This window comes from Crocodylus porosus, unplaced genomic scaffold (assembly GCF_001723895.1).
Source record: "Crocodylus porosus isolate Cpor-Errol unplaced genomic scaffold, CroPor_comp1, whole genome shotgun sequence".
NCBI classification, from domain to species: Eukaryota; Metazoa; Chordata; order Crocodylia; family Crocodylidae; genus Crocodylus; species Crocodylus porosus.
The window spans coordinates 34,653,731-34,674,811 of record NW_017728886.1 but is presented as its reverse complement, the minus strand read 5'-3'; the positions used below and the strand labels follow the sequence as shown (position 1 = coordinate 34,674,811).

The 21,081-nt window shown below is 44.3% G+C and overlaps 1 protein-coding gene across 1 annotated transcript in view; it reads left to right on the top strand.

The window, feature by feature from the left end:
- Positions 1-21,081, top strand: part of MALRD1 (MAM and LDL receptor class A domain containing 1) — a 433,259-nt gene that overhangs the window by 12,035 nt on the left and 400,143 nt on the right. The window contains exons 5-6 of the mRNA XM_019529906.1: positions 2,315-2,435; positions 5,230-5,376. Coding sequence (XP_019385451.1) covers positions 2,315-2,435; positions 5,230-5,376 — 268 coding nt within the window. The remainder of the gene's footprint in view (positions 1-2,314; positions 2,436-5,229; positions 5,377-21,081) is intronic.

Here is a 21,081-nt window from a genome sequence, read left to right as displayed (position 1 = left end):
GTAATCCAGTATGAGGAACTTTAATATTGATCATATTTTATGTTTCCTGCATAGTATTCTTTTCAGGGGATGCGTGATGAAAACCCTTACTAGAGTTGAGGAATATAATGAAACCAATTTCTGTTGTGATGGATGCTTTGTAACAGCATTAGTGGTACAAGATATGCTTTTTAGTTGATCAACAGCATAAGAATAGAAGCAATGGCATTAGACGTTTTCAAGTTAGCAACGATACGTTACACATATCTGCACTGTTTAAGTAATTTTCCTTAGTTATATAAAAATTAATTACCTCAACATTTCTGGTATTGTTCTGGCTCTATATTACCTAGAAAGCTATTGCTAAAATACTAGGCATAATTTCCTGTAGTTAGACTTTGGAAAAGGTAGTAATTGTTTCAAACAGAAACTCTAGGGGACAAGTCCTGTTTCTAAATTTAGTTGAAATTGATAAATTAAATATTTTGTTCAAATCAAAATAAATCATGGAACGGAACTATAGGTAGCCCATATGCATACCTGACCTAATTCATTTATAGTTGATATCCCTAAATGTTTTGATTCACCCACTGCATTGACCTACAACACCCAACTCTTCCTGAAATGCCATGCCCAATACAGAGAGTATACTATGGCACCAAAAGTCATGCATTATGAGTGCGTCTACACCTTGCCCTATGGCAGTTTGGTTACTGCATTGTGTGCCGTATGCGCTGTGCATGGTTAATTTTAGAAGCTGCTCTGTCATACCAGCACACTATAGCGGGAGAGCGCACCACTATGGTAACTTCTGGTTATGTATAGACAACTGTGGGTGCGAAGTCATCACAGTGCATCACTACCGCACCACAGTGTCATGTGTAGACGTGTCCTATGACAAACAAATGATCAGCTACAGAAGGTAACTTTACTTTTACACGTGTATGTCTGGGATCAATGTCATCATTAAAAGTTCTCTAATAAGTTGCCTCACACCATCAAATCCTGAGGTAAAACCCATGTTTTTCCTTCACTGCTGCTTCCTGAAAGCTGAATACCAAATCTATGCAGAAACTGAGGAGTCCTTAAGAAGTGCTGAGCAGAGTACCCTCCTCTACAGGAATAGTAGCTTTTTATTAAAAACTGGAGCATATGGATTACTCCCACAGGCCAGAGTAAAGGGGCATGTTGACAGCCCTTTGAGCCCTGAGATTAACCTGTGGTACTCAGTTCTGGAGTCAAAGGAGTCTCCCTTTTGATGCACATATTGACGCTTGCTTTACTGCTGGAACTGTTCCCACATGGGGCATATTTTTACCCGTTTTCCTTTTATAAGATATAGAATCAGACCTTTGTGTCTTCTGCTAGTGTTAAGCAGCCATGTGTCTAGCCGTATGAAAAATACTCCCTCATGCAGATGCCTTCTTGTGTTACAGACATGTACCATGGAGCTCTAAACTGCTTATCACTTTCCCCAATGCAGATCTGTCCTATGTATCCAATGGATCTCTATACCTCTATTTTTCTTCCTCACTTGCCCTTGGAAACTAACTGTATTTTAGAGCAGGCAAGGAGTGTGGAAGTGATCTGGGTGCTCTGATAAGTGCCCCAAAGGCAAGTCCTAGCTGCATAACTGTACAAGCATGTATAGCGTCAGTGGCATGCCCCCATAATTTTTTTTATTGTCAAGAAAAAATGATTCCCTTGCATTATTTTAAGAAGTCATGTTTCACATCTACACATTAATCAGAAGGCTGTATTTCAGTAAAGCAATAGAGCCCTTCAGTGACTTCAGCTATAAAATACAGCTTTTTTATTTGCTAGCTGGCAGGGAGTTTGGGGCAATATGCGCTTAAAATACAACTCAGCACACACACATTGCACTGTATATATTTTTTATATGGAAATGTCTTGTTGGCTTCAGCAGCCCATGGTATAAATGAATTCATGTCTCAATTAGAGTTGTAAACCACCACAGTTGGTTACCCTGAATAGCTCATTTAAAAAGGCATATAACTCTTGATAGTTCCTCCAGGAAGACTGTACATTCAGGTAGTGATGAATGTTATCACTTTTCATTGAAACAAGGTTATTTCGGTTACATAACTTTCTGTAAAGGTAGTTATGACTTTGAGAGTTGAGTTGTAAATTTCTAACTTGAGTCTTAATGTTCAAATATCAACCATATGTTTTGTTGGCTAATTGTATTCTTTGGAATGGGAATAGTTGTAGGTGGTATTTTACCTCCCATATGGACCTAGTAAATTATAAAAGAACTGTATTTCCTTTCATAATGCCATCTTTAATAAGATTATTCATTTCTTTATCATTACAGATCATTTTACAAGCTATAGTTCTGTCAAAGAATGCCACTGTTGCTATAGATGACATCAGTGTCACAGCGGAGTGTGGTGTTACCTATGAACCACTTACAGATAGCATCAAAGGAAGCAAAGGCAAGTGGCATTTTTTTAAATATTATGTACGAAGGACTAAGTGTTGTGTGGTGCTAATTCTCTTTTGTTGTGCTTTCCTAAAAGTTATTTTTAGTTATGGTGTTTGTCATTCTGTGGTTTCTTTTCACAAAAAGATTAAGCTTCCTAACTAAAATAAATGCTTAAATTGTACATATTTTAAACTTTTGACAACACAATTCCAGAATAATTTGAATTAGATAATAAAATCTGTACTTCAGAATATGGAATTTCAGAATAATTTACATGAATTCATATAACCTAGATAAAGTCAGTGACTGTGGAAAAAAATGTATCGTATAGGTAGCTTTCAGTTACCTGGTTGTACACAGATATTTAATAAGACAGCTAATAGGCAGTAGGGGTGTGTGAAATGGGCCATATTTGATTTGGATTCGGCTGGAATCAGGAGGCAGTGCGATTCAATTCGTTGATTCGGATCACTGTCCTGATTTCAATTCGGCCAAATCTGACCCTGAAGATTCAATGCTGATTCAGAGAATCAGCGAATTGGCCATAGACACCACTTGAAAAAAAGTGTTCTACATACCTCGATGTACCAGGTGTGGCTTGTGAATGCTGAGACATTGGGGCAGATGGAGTGTCCCACAGAAGTGCGGGGAAGGGGGGGTTCCCAGTGTGCTGGGTGGTAGACTCAGAAGTGTCTATGAAACTATGAAGTGGACTAGAAGTACTTCCAGTCTACTTCTGGGACCGCCACCAAGTGCATAAGGGAATCCCCTCCTCCCCCACGCTCCCCCAGCTTGGTGATTGACCGCGGGGGAGCCCAGGAGGCACCAGTCACCAAGCCAGGGGGCAGGGGCAGGGTCCCTTATGTACTCCACTAGGCTGAATCCAGATGTGTAGGCATGTGTTATTTGTGGTGCTGCAGATCTCTTTGCAGCACCACAAACTGCATGAGTTGCACCTTAATCAGTGCCCAGCACTGCTAATTTGCAGTGTTGTGGCAAAATTTGTTACCAGAATTTCCTGGTAGCAAAAAGAAAAGAAAAAACAAACCCCTGGAAAAAAGCAATGCAAACCACACCAAAGTGGCGGGCGCTGGGACAAACAGAGATGAGGCAGTAGGCAGCCAAGGGCTGCCTGCTGTCCTGTCTCTGCATGCTATGGAGCCTGTGCTGAGGCACCTTGTGCCTCAGCCAACCACTGCCCAGCTGGCTGGGGCACAGGGTGCCTCAAGACAGGGGAGCAGGCAGCCCCGGGCTAGCTGCTCTCCTGTTTCCTCATGCCTGAGCACGGAAGCTCCACAGTGGAGCCCCCACTCTGAGGCACATGGAGACAGAGGAGCAGCTAGCCCAAGCCTGCCTGCTCCCCTGTCTCGAGGCACACTGCAGCCCAGCCAGGCAGGGAGGGTCTCTCAATGCAGGGGCTCTGCAGCACATGGGCTGCTGCTCCCCCATCTCCAAGTTCCACTTCCCAGTTGGCCAGGGCACAGGGTGCCTCAGCTCAGGGGATGGCTAGCCCCTGCTGAAGCACCCTGTGCCCCAGCTAACCCCCCATCTGCAGCACATAGAGTAGCGGAACAGAGTGTCCCGCTGTAATGCACATAGGCAGGGGCACGCAGTGTGGCACAAAGCAGTGGTGCAAATTTGTGCATCTACTATTACTGCTGCTGCAAAGGCACACCCCTGCTCATGTGAACACGGCCCCAGTATGTATTTTCACAGATTGGATTTCTAAATTCTTCTGGCTCCACCAACATACACCAAATGATGATTGAAGCATGTCTTTATGAATGATCAAAAGTCCTTATATTTACATCGTGTGTACTTTTAAAGAAGGGATGATAGACTACTGACCCATAAGTATGTTTAGTGGGGTACTGAAAGCTGTTGGGGTGTAGCCTGATGCAGAATTTGGGGTCCCTGGGCCCCAATGGATATGGCCATTGATGACAGCTCCCTGAACTGCCACCTGAACACAGCCTTGCACACCAGCTGCCACTGCTATCCAAATGCAGCTTCATGTTGCAACCAGCCCTATTCCCTGTTCCCCAGTAACACTCATCTATCATACTCTGTACCTTATACTGTCATACTATCCAAACCGTGTAGGAATTATTAGAAAAGGGGTCTATTTCCCTTAAGGTTTCCTTAAAATAAAGAATCTCAGTTACATATCAGTCATACAACAGCATCCTTTTTAGAAATATGCTCTTAAAGGAGAAGTTCCAGTAGTCTTGACAAAACTAGTTTTGCTGCATCTCTGGGAGGCCCCCAGGAACCAAGGTAAGGAGGCTGCGGCCAAACCAGGTGCTGGCCCCAGCCTGCCCTACCCCACCTGGGGCAACTTGCCATATACCAGAGTGCGTGTGCAAGGGGATTCCCTGGGAACTAGTAGCAGTAGTGAAAATATGTGCTGCTGTTATTTGTCCCCAGGAAAATGCATGTTCCTGCTCATGGGGATACGTCCAAAGTTTCTAAATTCATTCTTGATAGGTCCACACGTACTACATGATTTATGCTTGATTGTTGTTGAATAAAATGGCACACTGCTGGAGAGACCGCTTGTGCTCAGAATGTCTTCAGTGGAGTTGAACACCTAAGTGTCATAGCTGCTTCTAAAAAAGTCTACATGTAAATTCTTCTGAGCAACCATCATGTATGAATCAGTAGCTCTGTCATGGGCCTGGCACATTTTTGGATGCTATTTAACACCAACTGGATTTCTGTTCTTCTTACCAAAAAAATCATTTTTGTATATAGTAACTGATCATACCTCTGTGAACTATTATCATGGAATTTTTTTTCTTAAGGGGATGTAGAGTTTAGAACCACGAAATCTTCACTTTCTTATTGTCCATCGGGATACTTGCCATGTGAAAATGGAAGCTGTATTTCATCTAACAAGTTCTGTGATTTTACACCTGACTGTGCAAATGGTGATGATGAAGCCAAGTGTCGTAAGTGAAAATATATTAACAAATAACTCATGCTTTAAGGACGTATGTGTGTATACATTGGAATCCTTATTGCTAGATTTCCATTAATTCATGAGCAGATCATTTAAAAAATAGTAACAACTCTTGAAATACAATGTTGTCACTCAGTCTGTATTGATGTCACTTTGAATTATAGCAGCTGCTTCCTCCTTTTTGTTTAAAATGAAAAAAAATCCCTGATCTGACTTTTCAACAGAATAGAGCAGTTTAGGAGATGGTATTTGATTTTTTTATAGTTATGATGTAAAGTATTAGATGAACTGTTATGTTGGATAAAGAACAATATTGCCATGGTAGTTCATGGCCTGATGCTCATAGAGAAGTATTTAGGTATCTGGTTAATTTTCAAATGAAGATGCCACCACAGGACTCGCCTACTTGAAACTCACAGTTGTTGCCATTTAGAAACTTAACTGACCATGTGAAAATGCAGTTACCCAGTTTGTATATGCAATCATGGTTGCATATGTCAGCTCTGAAAAATCAGGCCCTGCCTGCTGCCTTGACCAAAATGTTATTTTTACTATACGTTTGTTACATTTGCGAAGGAGCTACAAAGAGAGATACTTATTAAAGGCTTATAAGAAATTAAACAGATTTGTAGTAAATCAGCAAAAGACCAGCATAATTATAAAACTAGAAATACATTATCTTATGAGTAGGGATTTTGGTATTCTCTCTTTAAAAATTGCAAATTCTTTGATTTAAAAAAAAATCCCAAACACTCTAATTGAAAAACCCATAATCCACATTTTTCCACAGTTAAAATGAAATTTCACTATATTTTTAGGTATCAGTTTTATTGATATATTTACAAGTTTAAAGCAATGTGGAAGCCTACCAGTGCCTCAATCATTATAATAAATTCTAAATACCTATATATTTTGGCATTTGATTTTGGTTTTTTTATTCTAGAAATTCAGAGCTCCCCCTGCCTTTTTCACTTACCAGGACACAGGTCCAGTAGCAGCTATCGCCTCCCTGCCTCCCCTGCTTTGTGGCACTGAGCAGCCCTGATTATGCCAGTTCCCTATGCCTGTAAAACCCATTTCCCCATAATCCCAAGCCACAGCCCCTAGCTCTGCCATGCTCCTTGCTCCCAACCCACGGCCTCCCACTTCCCCAGGTGCCAATCACTCCCAACCCACAGCCTCCTCCCCCCAGCCCTGCTGTGGTGGTGGTGGTGGTGGTGGGGAGCTGCCAGAGCTATGGGGCCAGGCCCATGGCTTGCAGCCACCTGGCCAGCCCAGCAATACTGAAGCCCCAGCTTCTGCACATGGGAGGTGGCAGCTGCTTCTGCCAGAGTGGAGCACAGAGTCCAGCCTTCCCCATGAGTTACACAGCCAGAGCAGAGCTGAAGGGAGCTGGTGGGGGGGTGGAGGAGGATGTGGGCTCCCTGCCCTGCTGTCCTTTCCCCAGGGGCCTTGGCAGCCCAGGAGGTGGGACCCAGCATGAGAGGGCGAAGAGGCTCCATGCTGCCACTGCTGCTACCACCACCAGGAGCCCCACACACTGCTATAGCAAGGCATCCCCTGCCTGCCCAGCAATGTGGAGTTCTGTCCTCTGCTGCTGCCAGGTGGGCTGGCAATGCCTCACCATGGCAGCACAATTGGTGCAGGGTTTCAGGTGATGGCAGCACTGAGCCTTTCTGCTCTGCTCTGTCCTCCCATGCTGGGTCCTGCCCACTAGGTCACACGGATCCCCAGGGGGAGGACAGCACAGTGGAGAGCCCTGAGCTTACATCCCACATCCACCTTCACCCTGCACACACATCTGGGGGGATGCACCCCTCTATTTCCCCCTCCCCAGGAGTGTGCACAGCAGCAGGGAGGCAACCCCCCAGATGAGCCACCTGTGCCTCCGGCCCACTCCTTAACTAGCCCTGCAGCCACACATTCCTGCCTCTGTCCTGCGCCTCGGGCACTGATATATGTCACTCAGTTTGAATTCACCCATGAAAACATATTTTCCCCCTACACATAATGGTTTAAAACCAGCTATGCCTTTTAGCTTTTGCTACTCCTATTGGGAAGGCTGTCATTGAGCCTCCATTCTCATGACAGTTAGAAACCTAACTTGTGCTTTAAACTGATTCAGGGACCATTGCATTCGTATACCCATTTGTTCTTATGCCACATGGTCCTGGAGCTTTAACACCTTTTTGTCTCACTCATGTTTCCCTCAAACCAGCATAAGAAAAGGCCTCTGTCAGCTTGTGGCTTTAGCAGGGATTGTGGGCTACACAGGGGTGGGTATCCAAGTGGATGCCCCTGAAGGGCAATGTTCAAGGGAGCTCTTTAATGTTATGCTTTGGCAGGGACAGAGATGAAATGAAGGACTGTGCTTTCTGTTTGGATTTTTTTAAATTAAAGAATGTGCTTTCCTTGTAGGGAAAGGGAATGAAAAATGGATTTTGGAGACAATCATGCCCCCCCCACCCTTCCCTTAGGAGGAGGGGTACGGCTTGGAAGGAATAGTAAGGGGATGTGGAGGACTCTCCTACATGTGTGGTGTGGGAGTGGGTAGGTTGGGAAGGAATATGGGTGAGCAAGACCATTGTTTTCTTTTATGGAAGTACTGAATGTGGGTTGGGAACCAAGGTTTGGTTGAGCAAGAGGGACATTCTTTTTGGTTTAGAGGCAGGAGAGTGGGAGCTGGTCAGTTTGAGTGGACTGCTTTTGAATTTGGAGGGGGCAGTCACTGGGAGAATTTTGTTTTACCTTGTGTTCTCTTAATATTTTATTGTGTTTCTGTATATTTTTATTATAAGCCACTTTTAGCCTTTTTTGGAAAGGGGTGGCATATAAATCAATTGGTCAATCAGTCAGGATGATGATGATGATCATCATCATCATTTCCATCTCTTCCTGATCCTGTCTTCCAACTATTACTTACATACAATTTTTTCTGTTTGCCTTGTTTTTTGTTATTTGTAAAAGAGGCGTGCCATTTTTGACCCAGAGTGCTACCCTTTTGCACATATGATCACTCCAAATAATTTATAACAACAAATTTTAACATTTCAGTCATATGAAGCTTCTCCCCAGGCTTAAGTAAAAACAGCTGGATTGTATATAAGCTTATATAAATGAACAATTCAGATTCCTCTTTTTCATTATCCAGGCTTCTAGTACTTATATATAAGCAATTAAAGAAGTTCTTCTTTTCACATAACTGGTGCTTTAATTCATGTTGTTTTTCAGTGTTTTGATTTATGTTAATAGAATGCTCATTTTTCCCTTTTTCCCCCCACCCCTTACTTTTGTTAGTTTAATTAACCTACACTAGTTTATATTAATCTTCCATCTTGTATCATTCCCCATCTTACTAGAATATTTGTAGCCAAATTTAAGGTTATATACTGCCCCATCCATTGTGTAAGTCATATTAACTGCAAGGTCATGGATTAACAGTAGTAGCTCATAGCTGATTCTCAACAATCTTCATTGCATTTGCTTCTTAAAAAATAAAACGGCAGTAAAGAAGATCCTGAACAGTTCTTTTTTTAAAGCCGTGTGTTTCATCCTAGAATTTGTGACCCAGGACTGCTTGTTAAAGAAGAGAAGAAAAATTTAGAACATGTAAAGAAAGCTTTTAAACTCTATGGCCACATCCAGACGGTTGTGGCTGTACAATATGTGACGCAGCAAACAGATCTGCACTCCCACATACTTCACATTCAGATGTTCTCTGTGCTGCAAGGGAGTGCTACCCATGCATGCACTGCTCCACCTTCTTTTTTCTGTGGGTTTTTTTGACCCATGGATATTCCCTATCCCAGAATGATTCTTAAAAGTTGAAGAAAGAGGTTTCCTTGGGTCAGAAAAATTTCAGGGCAATAGAAAATCTTTACAACCTACAACCAGTAGAGATCCATGGTTTTATTTTGACACACATAGGCTGTGTTCACACATGGTGTGGATGTTTGGCTCCCTGGGGACAAGTACCTTGCATCACCACTACTTGTTCCTAGGGAACACCCGTGCTATGTGTACTTTGACACATGGCAAGTTACCCCAGGTGGGGTAGGGGAGGCTGGGGCCAGCACTGAGCTGGTCCCAGCAGCTTTACCTGGGGTTCTGGAGGCTTCGTGGAGCTGCAGCAGTGATTCTGCCATGCAGAGCTTGGCTGGCAGTCACAGCCCAGCTCCACTTTTGAGTGGTACACGCTGCCTGTGCATGCACTGCTCTGGTTTATTTATCAATGGGTTTCTTCAAGAGAAAAATGAATCTTTGGGTTTTTCAAGTTCAGGAATAGCTGTATTGTCAGAAAAAAAGGCACCTTTGACATCCTATCTTGTTTGGGGATAAGCAATACAGACCTTTTCTTCTTCATTTGTGGTATGGTTGAGCTTGTGGTACCTTAGGGCATCTTTACACATGCTCTGGGGTGGGTAGAGTAGTACTTTAATTAGAGTGGCTCTTGGAAGCTGCTCTAATTAAAGCACCCACAGTATCTCACGTATTCAGCATCCTGTACTTCAAAATGATGGTGGGGCTGCTTTACCTAAAAATGCCCTGACCACCATTTTGAGGTGTGGGTATGCTGAATACATGTGCCACCAAGGCTGCTGGAGCATGCTAATTAGCATGCTCCAACAGACTCAGTGAACTGAGTCTTCTCTTATGCGTGCTAATTAGTATTCATTAAAGCAGGCATGTGTGTAGGTGCCCTTACTTCTCATCCTGCTTCTTGATATGCTCACTTATAGTCTTCATGCAAAGGTAAGAGTGGAAGCAGTAATAAAAAATTGCCCAAGGAAGTGAGCCATTATTTCTACTTGTTTTTCTTTCCTCTCACCCTTTCCTTGGTTTTTCTGGGATCCTTTTTCTGCCCCACCATCAGAGATAATTACTGGTGGTGTTTTACTCAAGGCCTTCAGGAGTGATGGTTTATAAATGCAGAAATTCATTGCAACTGTGGTACAGGTATTGAGTGCAGGTTACTTAAGGTAGCAAGAAACCAGACTTTCTGCTACAGTACTGAGAAATGAGTAAGTGCCATCCTAGCTTTATTTTTTCCTATTCTTTGCACCCCCATATAGATTCAATATCAAATGCATGGAGAGATGTTTCCTATTTTATCCCTCATAGAAGGAAATAGAAATGGAATGAAAGTTTAATTGGGTCTCTTGATCTTGTCCCTGGGTGGCTTTCTAGGGACTTTGAAGGCTGAAAGGGAGCACTCTAATCTAAGTATCAGCTGCCATTAATAATTTTTTTAAAATAAATAAAAATAGCATATTTTAACTGTTTTATTCTGTAGTATGATATCTCATTAGGTAAGAGTAAGATAAGATTAAAATGACACTGGAAAGTCTGAAACAATTTTATGATGTCTTTTTTATAGGAAATTTAATAAATACTTGTCTTAGCTCAGATTTGGACCAAAAATATTGACTGAAAAAGAAATTTCAGAATTATAGTCCACTCTACCAGTAGCCACTCTTACAGATTTTTCTGTTGTTTGGACAGTTATATAGTCCTAACTGGATAGTTTAGGTGGCCAAGAGTCATGTGCCTCCTCTTTACTTGGTGATATGTTATTATAATTAATAAAAACTAAATGTTTCAATTTAACCAAATATCCAAACTTAGCTGAAATAACTCAGTACATATGAAACCTTATGCACTGCAGTGTCCAGGCCAAATGGGTTGAAATAGAGTGCATTTTGTTTTACTTGGGCTTAATAAAGTTAATGTGTCCTTGCAGACAGATGTCGTTATTACCCTGTTGCACTGAACAGTTTAATATGTTTGTTAATGGCAGTGTCAGTGCCAATTATGCAGATTTTCTCTATGGGGTGTCCTGATGAGAATAATAAATAGAAGTCGGCCTGAAATGAAATCCAAGATCTGAAACATTTTACGTTTTAGAGGATTTGACTTCAGAATTTGTATGTTTGGCATTATGTAGGACCGGATTTATGGTGCAAAATCTGGTCTGAAATAAAAACCTGGATCTGGGTTTTGGCCGAAACCTACTTGCACCATACTGCAATAATAAGTATCAGGTGTACCTTACCATAGCTCCAGATCATTTGGCCAGAGCTATAGCCCTCAGTCCTGGCTGAGCTGTAGCTCTTCTCCTGACAGGCTGTCAGAGAGTCAGTTTCTCACAGAAACATAAAAACGAAGAACTGCCATTTACTGGATATGACCATTCGTCCAGTTTGCCCAGCATCCTGCCTCCACCAGGAGGTACCACCATCTTCCCTTGGCTGCTTTTGGAGCTGATGGGGCCAGGGAGCAGCAGGAGCCCTGCTGAGCTGCTCGAGGGGAGGAGTTACCTCTTGCCTCACCCACCACCACCGCAGCCGCCTGCAGCAAGAGGGGACCCTACAATGCCAGTGGCACCCTTCACCAGCAACACTTCCAGCTTTCCCACTAGCTGCTCCAGCAGCAACCCTTGGGCATTTATACACATACATTTTTGTGCAGGGACATGCTGGAAATCTGGCAGGTCAGAGCAGACTCGAAGGCTCCACTCGCAAGCTGACACACACTGCACTGTGGTGCGTGCAGTTGTATAAGCGGTGAAATGCATGTCAACATGCAGAAAATGGCAGCGGTGCACTTTTGAACTAAAGCACCTCTGATGTATTTTAATTCAAACGCACACCACCACCATTTTCTCAGTGCTGATGTGCATTTTTCAGCTTATACAACTGCACGTGCTTCAGTGCTGCGTGCTTTTCAAAGTGCTTACCACTGTGGTGCATGCATGTGTACAAATGCCCTCTGTGTTTGCCCTCATGTGGGTGAGTCCTGTGACAAAACAAAAATCCCCAATTTTTAGGTTAAAAAAAGTAATCCAAAGTCCACATTTTTCCATGATCAAAATGAAACACCGCCATGATCAAAATGAAACACCACTATCTATATTATCTATATATTGGTGGTATTTCATTTTGATCAGCATTATATATATATATAAGTGGTATTTCATTTTGATCATGGAAAAATATGGGTTTTGGGTTATTTTAATCTGAAAATTGGGGATTTTTTTTTTTTTTTTAATCGGAGAAAACCAAGTTCCCCTGTGCTTTCCTCTTCCACTACCAAGGGTTCTGATATGTGAAGGCTGGTCTCCACATCCAGGTCCCCAGAGATGGATGCCTAGGGCACTAACCTCCTTGTGGAGCCCCTGCTGAAAAACCCCAGCTGGTAGTGCTGGCAGCAGAGGTGCCCTGGATGCACCAGAGGATGGTCCTGGTCAACATCATTGATATCAGACACCTCCTGGACTATGCCAGGCAGGGGTAGGGGTAGGTGGATCCCTCTGCACTGGCTCTGTGCATGGAGCTGCCCACGCTGCTTGCTCTCTGAGACTTACTTTAGAAGGTGAAGGCTGTCCTTCCACCCACTACCCTCACCTATACTGGCCAAGTCCTGTGTGAAGGTAGTCCCCGCCCCCTGGTTTACCCAACCCCCCAGAATTTGTTGCAAGGCCACTGCCTCAGCAGGTACCATAGCACTTACTGCCCCGTTCTCTCAGCAGGCTGTGGGATACCAAGCTGGTCCACCTTCAGACAGTCCACCATCACCAGCTCTACATACTTATGCTCTGCATAATCCATCATCATGTCCTTGCATCCCACCACAATAACATGAGGTGGAACATCATAGATGAGGACAGGGACTAGGGTCCCTGCTAGAGAAGTCTGTATTCAACTTTGATCCCACAAGCCACTGGGGACCTCAGCTAGCAGCTCCTCCATGGAGCCATTGCCATGTGCATGTATCTGATGCACTTTATGGTCACCTGCAAAACCTGCCACTTTTGCCAACAATGGGAAACCTGGTGTATGCCTACCTCAAATGCACTAGGTTGCAGCCCCTTTTCTACCTCCTCCAGAACTTCCTGCTCAGGTTCTGTCTGCACTTCTTCCCACACCTAGTCATAGGCACCCTGGACCTGAACAGGGTTTGACTAGGTTTCTTTTCTCTTGGTCCTCTCTCACTTGCAGCCTCTAGAATTTAAGGTCTACTAAGTGTTGATTCAGAGGTTGCACCCCTAACTCCCATATTCAATAGCTATTGATGCACCTTTCCTCCAAGAATTTGTCCAATCACTTTTTGAATCTGATTAAACTGTCAGCTTCCACAAGGTCTTGTGGCAATGAGCTCTGTACTTTAACTAAATGCTGTGTGAAAAAGAACTTTCTTTTGTTAGTTTTTAACTGCCAGCTAGCAATTTCATTTTAATGACTCTTTTTCTTGTATTGTGAGAGACCATAAATAATAAATCCCTATATACTGTTTTTTCACCATTTAGTATTTTGTAAACACTTATTATTTATACTCACACTTTGTTTTCTATATTTAAGACGTGTCTGTCTTCAGTCATGTTCTTCCACGTGCAGAACAATTCTTTTTTTATTATTATGATTTTTGTTTCTACCAGTTTTTCAGGAATAGGAGTTAAACTCACCAGCCTGTTATTCCCTGGGATACCAGAGCCCTTTTTAAATATTGGAGTCACTCTGGCAACCCTCCGGTCCACTGGTACTGATGCTCTTTTAATGATAGGTTGCATACTACAGTTAGGAGTTTAGCAGTTTACTGTCTGAGCTCCTTCAGAACTGTAGGGTGAATATCATCAGGTGCTGGTGATTTGCTCCTGTTTAGTTTATCAGTTTCTTCTTTGACCTCATCTATTGCAGCTTCAGTTTGGGTCAGTTGGACTGAGTTGTCCCAAGAGAGGAATAGATCTGGTGAGGGAATTTCCCTAACCTCTAACCTAACTTTTTCCACAGTGAAGACAGACACAAACAATACATTTAGTTTCTTGGCAATGGCCATATCATCCTTTGGATGATCGGGTACAAAAGGAGTGCTAAAGGCACACCTGACTCCCTGGCAGGTCTTCAGCTTCTAATGTACTTAAAGAATTTTTTGTTTTTACCTTTTGTGTCTTTAGCAAGTTTGTCCTCACATACTTTCATAGCTTATCTTATTATAATTTTACATTTGATTTGCCAGATTTTGTGCTCTTTATTTTCCTCATTAGGATATGACCTTCACTTTTTGAAAGAAGTCTTTTTTCTATTTATTGCTTCTGTAACTCTACCACTGAACCATGCTGGCTTGCTTTTGGCCTCCTTTCCATTTTTTTTTTAAGTTTGTGGTGTGCTTTTGCTTTGTGCTGCAAATATAATATTCTGAAGCAGTTCCCACACTGCTGGCAAGTCCTTCACCTCGTCAGTGACCCCTTTTAACTTTTATCTAACTAGCTTCCTCATTTTGGTGTAATCTCCCTTTATAAAGTTAGAAGATGCTGTGATAGATTTATTTTTACCTCTCCTCTTACAGGGATGTACAACTCAATTGTATTATAGTCACTATTGTGGAGCACCTCAGTAACATACCCTTCACATTATGTAGGACTAGGTCAAGAATTGCCTTTCCTCTTCTAGGTCCCATGACTAATTGCTCCAGAAAGAAATCTTTTACATTAGTCATCTACCCAAATCATGCTGGAAGTGCAGTCACTCTACAGCAGCTCCTTTAATCTTGCTCTTTTTGCCATGTGCCCCCCGTGCCTCTGATTGGTGGAGGGGCCCCCAGCAGCCCCACTCCCCACCACTTGTTCCTGATCAGCTGGGAGGCAAAAACCATGGTTTTAAATATGCCACCGTTTTTGAATCCTAGCTGATCAGCAACAGGCAGGGGTCGCCAGGGACCCTCTGCCAGTCAGTAGCGGGAGGCAAAAACTGTAGCATATTTAAAGCTTTTTTTTTGCCTTCCAGCCAATCAGGATTGAGTGGAGCCACTGGGGCTTCTTGACCAATCAGCAGCAAGGAGGTTTGGGGAGGGGTGCACAGCAAAAAGAGCAAAATTAAAGGAGTGAGTGCTCAGTGCACTGCTGGCACAATTTGGGTAGTTCCCTATTTATAATGTCAAGTAATTTGGTCTTTGCATTCCATCCTGTGGTTAGAGTGACTTAGTTGGGGAGTGGGTACACTGGTGCCATGTGGAATTCTGGGGCTGGGAATCAAGAGATGCCAGTATAACTGTAGTATCGCATATAATATGTGTCCAAACTTTGAAACAGGAACAGTTTTGTAGCCCTACAGATGTGTACATCTGTCCTCTTAATTTCTTTGGTGCTACAAATATAAGGTCTGTCCATGGCCCTAATGTATTTTTAATGAATCACAGCAACATTTGTCAGTGGGTTTCCCTATGTAATACTAGAAGACCATTTAGTGTTTCTGCAACTTTCAAAGCGCTTCTAAATGTTGAACGGCGTTCAAGGGCCTCATCATACTAAAACAGAGTGTAGTAGTTCTTTATGGTCATCTCAAACACATTTTGTTCAGACCCTTGTTCTTTAAAGGGCCTTGGATTGAAAAGTAATCATTTTAAAGTACCTGTCATTATGTGTTATCTCCATGGTGAGAAAAATATCTAAGTAGAAGGTTTGGCATAAGACGTTGCTGTCTAAGGGTCTGATCCTGGAAACACATATGCATATGCATAACATTACTCAGGCAAATGGTCCCAAGTTTGACCATAAACTGCATCCTACTGGAGGGTGTGGTGGCAACCTAGCAGGGCTACTTGTGGCAGGGTAGCTCCAATAAAATACCACAATGTTGCAACCTCCAGAGTAAGGTAAATATAGGACACCTTAAAACCCGCTTCTTTGTGGTTACTCCTTGGTTGGAGAAAGAATAAGAGACATCATCCTGATAGAAACGAGCCCTCACTGAGGCATTAGGCAATCAGCCAAATTTTTTCTGTGTTGGTCTCTCACCACCATCAAGGTCCTAAACATCTAGACTCAGTCTGGCATTGGGATTCTGTCTTAGTGATCTATAGGGGGGATGGTTGGTTTTGGGCAGCCTCCACTCCTTGATACCTTGCTTAGGCATATGAATTGAAGGTCTTGGTGTGATGGTTGTAGATCTCTTACGTGTACACCATGATCCAGAAGATAAACAGTTGCCTACTGTACCAAGTGAGCATCCTGGGGCCAGTCCAATCATTGGCCCATCCACCTGTCTCTGGGCTAACCATCCACCTAACTTACTGTAGTTGGTATCAATTAGAAGGTGTCAATGAGGCAGGAGGCTGCCGATTTACTTGCCCAAATGCCAAGGGCCTATATACATGGCTCTGACCTTCCCTATATTGTGTCCCATGCCTCACAGGTGGTATCTATGGCCTAATACCCAGCCTTAACTTGTTTGGCCTAACACCTGGCCTTTAAGTCCATTCCCTCACAGTCACTCCCCACTGGATCTCGTAATCTCTGTGCCCTCACACAGGGCTCTCCTTCAATCAACCAGGGCTCCCAGCCCCTACCTATTCAGGGTTCCAAGTCTGGCTCAGGACCCTCTCAGTCCCATACTGGGGCTTCAGGACCCTGCCTTACATTGGGCCTCAATCCCCTGTCCTACACTGAGCTTCCCAGATCCCCTTATCCCCTTGCTTGAGGAGCCTTGCATCTAGCTCCTTCAGCTTAGGGCCCCACTCCCCTGGAGCCTCACACCCAGGTCCTTAATGCAACTCAGTACTCACAGTGAGCCTGGATGCTGGACCCCTTCCTGACCTGGGCTCTGCCTCAGAACTCACTGTGAGCCTGGGTCCTTGCTGTGACTTTGGGGTGTGCTCCTCTAGCCTTTCCCCTCCATGGGATCACATGCAAGGCAGTTGGGGCTGAGGCTTTCTGGTGCCACATATTCACCCTTCACTGGGGAGGCCCCAGGTGTGGCATTTCCTGGCCCACCACACCTTCCTGCCCCAGAAGGGTGTAGTTTTAGATCATGCTCTCCACCTCAGGGTGTTGAGGGAGCTAGCTGGGCCCTTGGCACGGCTTTATGAGCACTCGTGGTGCTCGGGCCAGGTGCCAGATGACTGGAAGATAGCTAATGTGGTCCCCGTCTTCAAAAAAGGGAAGAGAGAGGACCTGGGCAACTATAGGCCCGTCAGTCTTACCTCTATCCTTGGGAAACTCTTTGAGAAGATCCTCAAGGAGCACATCTCTGATGGGCCAGTGTCAGGGATGATGCTCAAGGGCAACCAGCATGGTTTCATTAGGGGCAGGTCATGTCAGACCAACCTGATTGCCTTTTATGATCAGGTCACAAAGGCAATGGATGCAGGTGTTACCATGGATGTACTCTTTCTAGACTTCAGCAAGGCCTTTGACACCATCTCCCACTCCATCTCATTAAAAAAACTAGGCGACTGTGGCATTGATTGGCTCAAGGGTCGTACTCAGAGGGTTGTGGTGGATGGGTCATATTCGACCTGGGGGGAAGTGGGCAGCGGAGTCCCCCAGGGCTCGGTCCTGGGGCCTGTGCTGTTCAATTTCTTCATCAGTGATTTGGACGATGGGGTGAAATGCAACGTTTAAATTCGCTGATGATACCAAAATTTGGGGTGAGGTGAGCATGCTAGTAGGGAGGGAAAGACTGCAACAAGACCTGGATAGGTTACAGGAGTGGGCTGACATAAACAGGATGCATTTCAATACTGACAAGTGCAGAGTGCTGCACTTAGGGAGTAGAAACCAGCAGCACACTTATAGAATGGGAAAATCCCTTCTTGAGAGTATGGAGGCAGAAAGGGATCTTGGAGTCATTATTGACACCAAGATGAACATGGGCCGACAATGCAAGGTCACGGTTGGCAGGGCTAACCAGACCTTGTCGTGCATCCACAGGTGCATCTCAAGTATAGAGCCAAGGAGGTGATCCTCCCCCTCTATGCGACGCTGGTCAGGCCACAGCTGGAATACTTCCTAGGTGCTGGCTCCTACCCTGGGGATCTTTAAGAAGAGGCTTGATGACTACCTGGCTGGACTCATTTGAGTCCAGTCTTTTCTCCCGCCCAGGCAGGGGGTTGGACTTGAAGATCTACAAGGTCCCTTCTGACCCAACTTCTATGCTTGTATGATTGTATGCTCCAGGACCAGGAGCCTCCAGCCATCCACATAGCTCCTACCTTTAACTAGCAGGCTCACCTTTCAGAGTTTGGGTTGAGTCTCAGGCTTGAGATCTTGCTGTTTTGATTGGTGGAGCCCATCCACCAATCAGGAGGCAGCAGGAGAAATAAATTCGCACCCCTGTCCTGAGTGGAGGGGGAGAAGAGCTCCCCTGGATCTGATTGAAGACTGTAAACTATTAGGTTTGGAAGACTTCAGGGGTGGAGCCCTGGAGTGTATAAAAGGAGCTGTGTGCCCAACACAAGGGGCAGATGGAGTGAGGGACTTATGAGTGAAGCCAAGAAAAGCTGGGGAGCTCTTCGTCAGCGGGCAATAGGCCCAAGGCTTCTGAAGCTGCCACTGGAGCAGCCTTGGGAGTGGTGCGAGACCACTTGGGCTGTTGATGGTGCACAGAGACCCAGCCTGGAGAGCGGCGTGAGACTGCTCAGGCCCATCACGGTGCACAGTTCAGTGCACGGAGCCTAGGCTTTGGGAACTGCAAGCAGTGACACGAGCCTGCAACCCTGGCAGGGCCTTGGGGGCCGCAGTGAGGCAGCTCAGGCCCCATCTCCCAGCAAGTGGCCAGGTCCCAGGGTGGCACACAGATCTGAACCTTGGGAGCCAGGAAGCAGCGGAGGCTGCTTGGGTTAGCCACCCAGCATGTGGATGGATGGATGGAGCCTGAAGGGCCCAGCCCATGCTAAAAGAGCACAGGGCACAGGGAAATAGCAGTACTGCAGCATGAGGCCCAGCACCCAGAAGCTAGCAGCGGTGGTGCAGCAGCTGAGAGGACCTGAGCCCTCAGTGCCCCTAGTGGGGCACAGGGTGGGGAGGAGCCCAGTGGCTTGGGAGAGGCCTGGAGAGGCACTCTAGCAGAGGAGACCCCATCGAGCTGCACCCTGACCTCCGCCACCTGAAGGAGTGTGAGTGATTGGGCCCTTGGGTCCCACAGGGGAAAGATGTTTGGGGTGGGCAAACCCAGAGAAGGGGTGGGATGGGCAGCCCCCTGCCTAGTCAGGGCCCTAAGGGGAGGGGCCCTGGTGCTTTCTGGACACCTTCCCCCCCTCAAAGGACCCCATTGGAAGAAGGACTGTCTCTTGCCAGGGATCAGGGACTATATTAAGGAATAGTTGTTATTAAGATTGTTCATGTTTGTGCCTTATATTTTGTCATTGAAATGCTGTATTGTGATGTTGTAAATAGTGTCATTTAGGGTTTGACCTTGCTTACTGGTTAATGTTCACTGTGTAAATATATGTATATAATATTTAGTTTTATGTTTATGTGTATTATAACCCAATAAATTGTATATAGTTAAGAACTTTGGGCTTGGGCTAACTCTATAGAGGAAAGAGGGATCTGCTCAAAATTCTGGAGTCCCTCTCACAGCACCCGCTCCTGCCTACCCATCCCATCCTGTTGAGAATAGGGCACACCCTTGGGTGTATCCGGGTTACACTTACCTCCAACACGGTTTGAAAAGGAGCTCCAGCTGGGTGGTGTTTGTCTCCTGGCTGCTAGCAGCAAACTGCTGGCCTTGCTGCTCAGAGCCCTGTTCTTGTAGGGAACCAGTGGGCCCTGTTCCCAATCAGGCAACTTGCAACCAGCAAGCTGCCTTGCTGCTGCTCACGCCTCAGTGAGTAGCAGAGCAGACCCTGTGCTCTTTTACACCTACCTACTCATGCAAACAGGTCTATTGAATTCACTAGTACTACTCATAAAGCAATGTTCCTCCATGAAAGACCAAATCATGAGAAATAAATAATATACTTCCCTTTCAGTTCAGTGGGGTAGGAGCTGTAACACTAAATCAGAGCAAATTGTATATGTATACATCACAAATAAGCACAATTTTTCTAATTTTCATTAAAATATTTGTTTGAAGGGGGGTTCTTTTTCATCAAAAATAAAATCTCTCCTTAAGGTCCTTTTGTAGCATTTCAAGTATTTTGACTGTAGGACTTCATAAAGTTTATAGTAGTGCTGTTATCATGGTTATATAGCCATGATGGTCCAAAGAATGCATGAAAGCAAGGTTTTTGTGATGTGAGACAGTATTCTTTATTAGAAAAGAAGTTTCTTTCTGAAATTGAACCAACAACTGTCCAATAGTTGAAAATAAGACTGAGATCTTGTGAATGATTTTGTGTTGATAATACAGGTGAAAGAAGTTCCAGGTTCTATTTTTAGTTCTACCATTAAGGCCATGATTGACCTTGAGTGTGCTACTTAAACATTTTTGCATTTCAGTTTTCCAACTTGAAAAATGGGAATAAAATATTTACTTCCAGGGTTTTTGTAAGGATAAGTTTATCAATTGGTTTGGTGTTTTAAGAATCTTTGTGATCCTTGGGTGGATCAGTATGCCATTGAAAAATAATAAAACAAGTTTTATCATGCAGCAACACTTGCCCATAAAAACTAGGGCTACATGAAGCTTCAGTCCCTGATTTGATTTGGTGGCCAAATCTCTGAATCCTAATTGAATCAGGAGACCCTTTAATCCCTCTGAATTGAATGGGAACCCTCCAAATCGATTCAGAGAGATTCGGAAAGATTCAGTAATTCGGACATAGACACAGCTTTAAATGTTGTTGTTTTTTTACATACCTCGAGGTACCAGGCGGTTCATGAATGCTGAGACGCTGGGTGGGATGGAGCATCCCAGAGGAGTGTGGGGGGTTCTCCAGTGCACTTGGCAGCAGACCCAGAAGTGGATCAGAGCCGCTT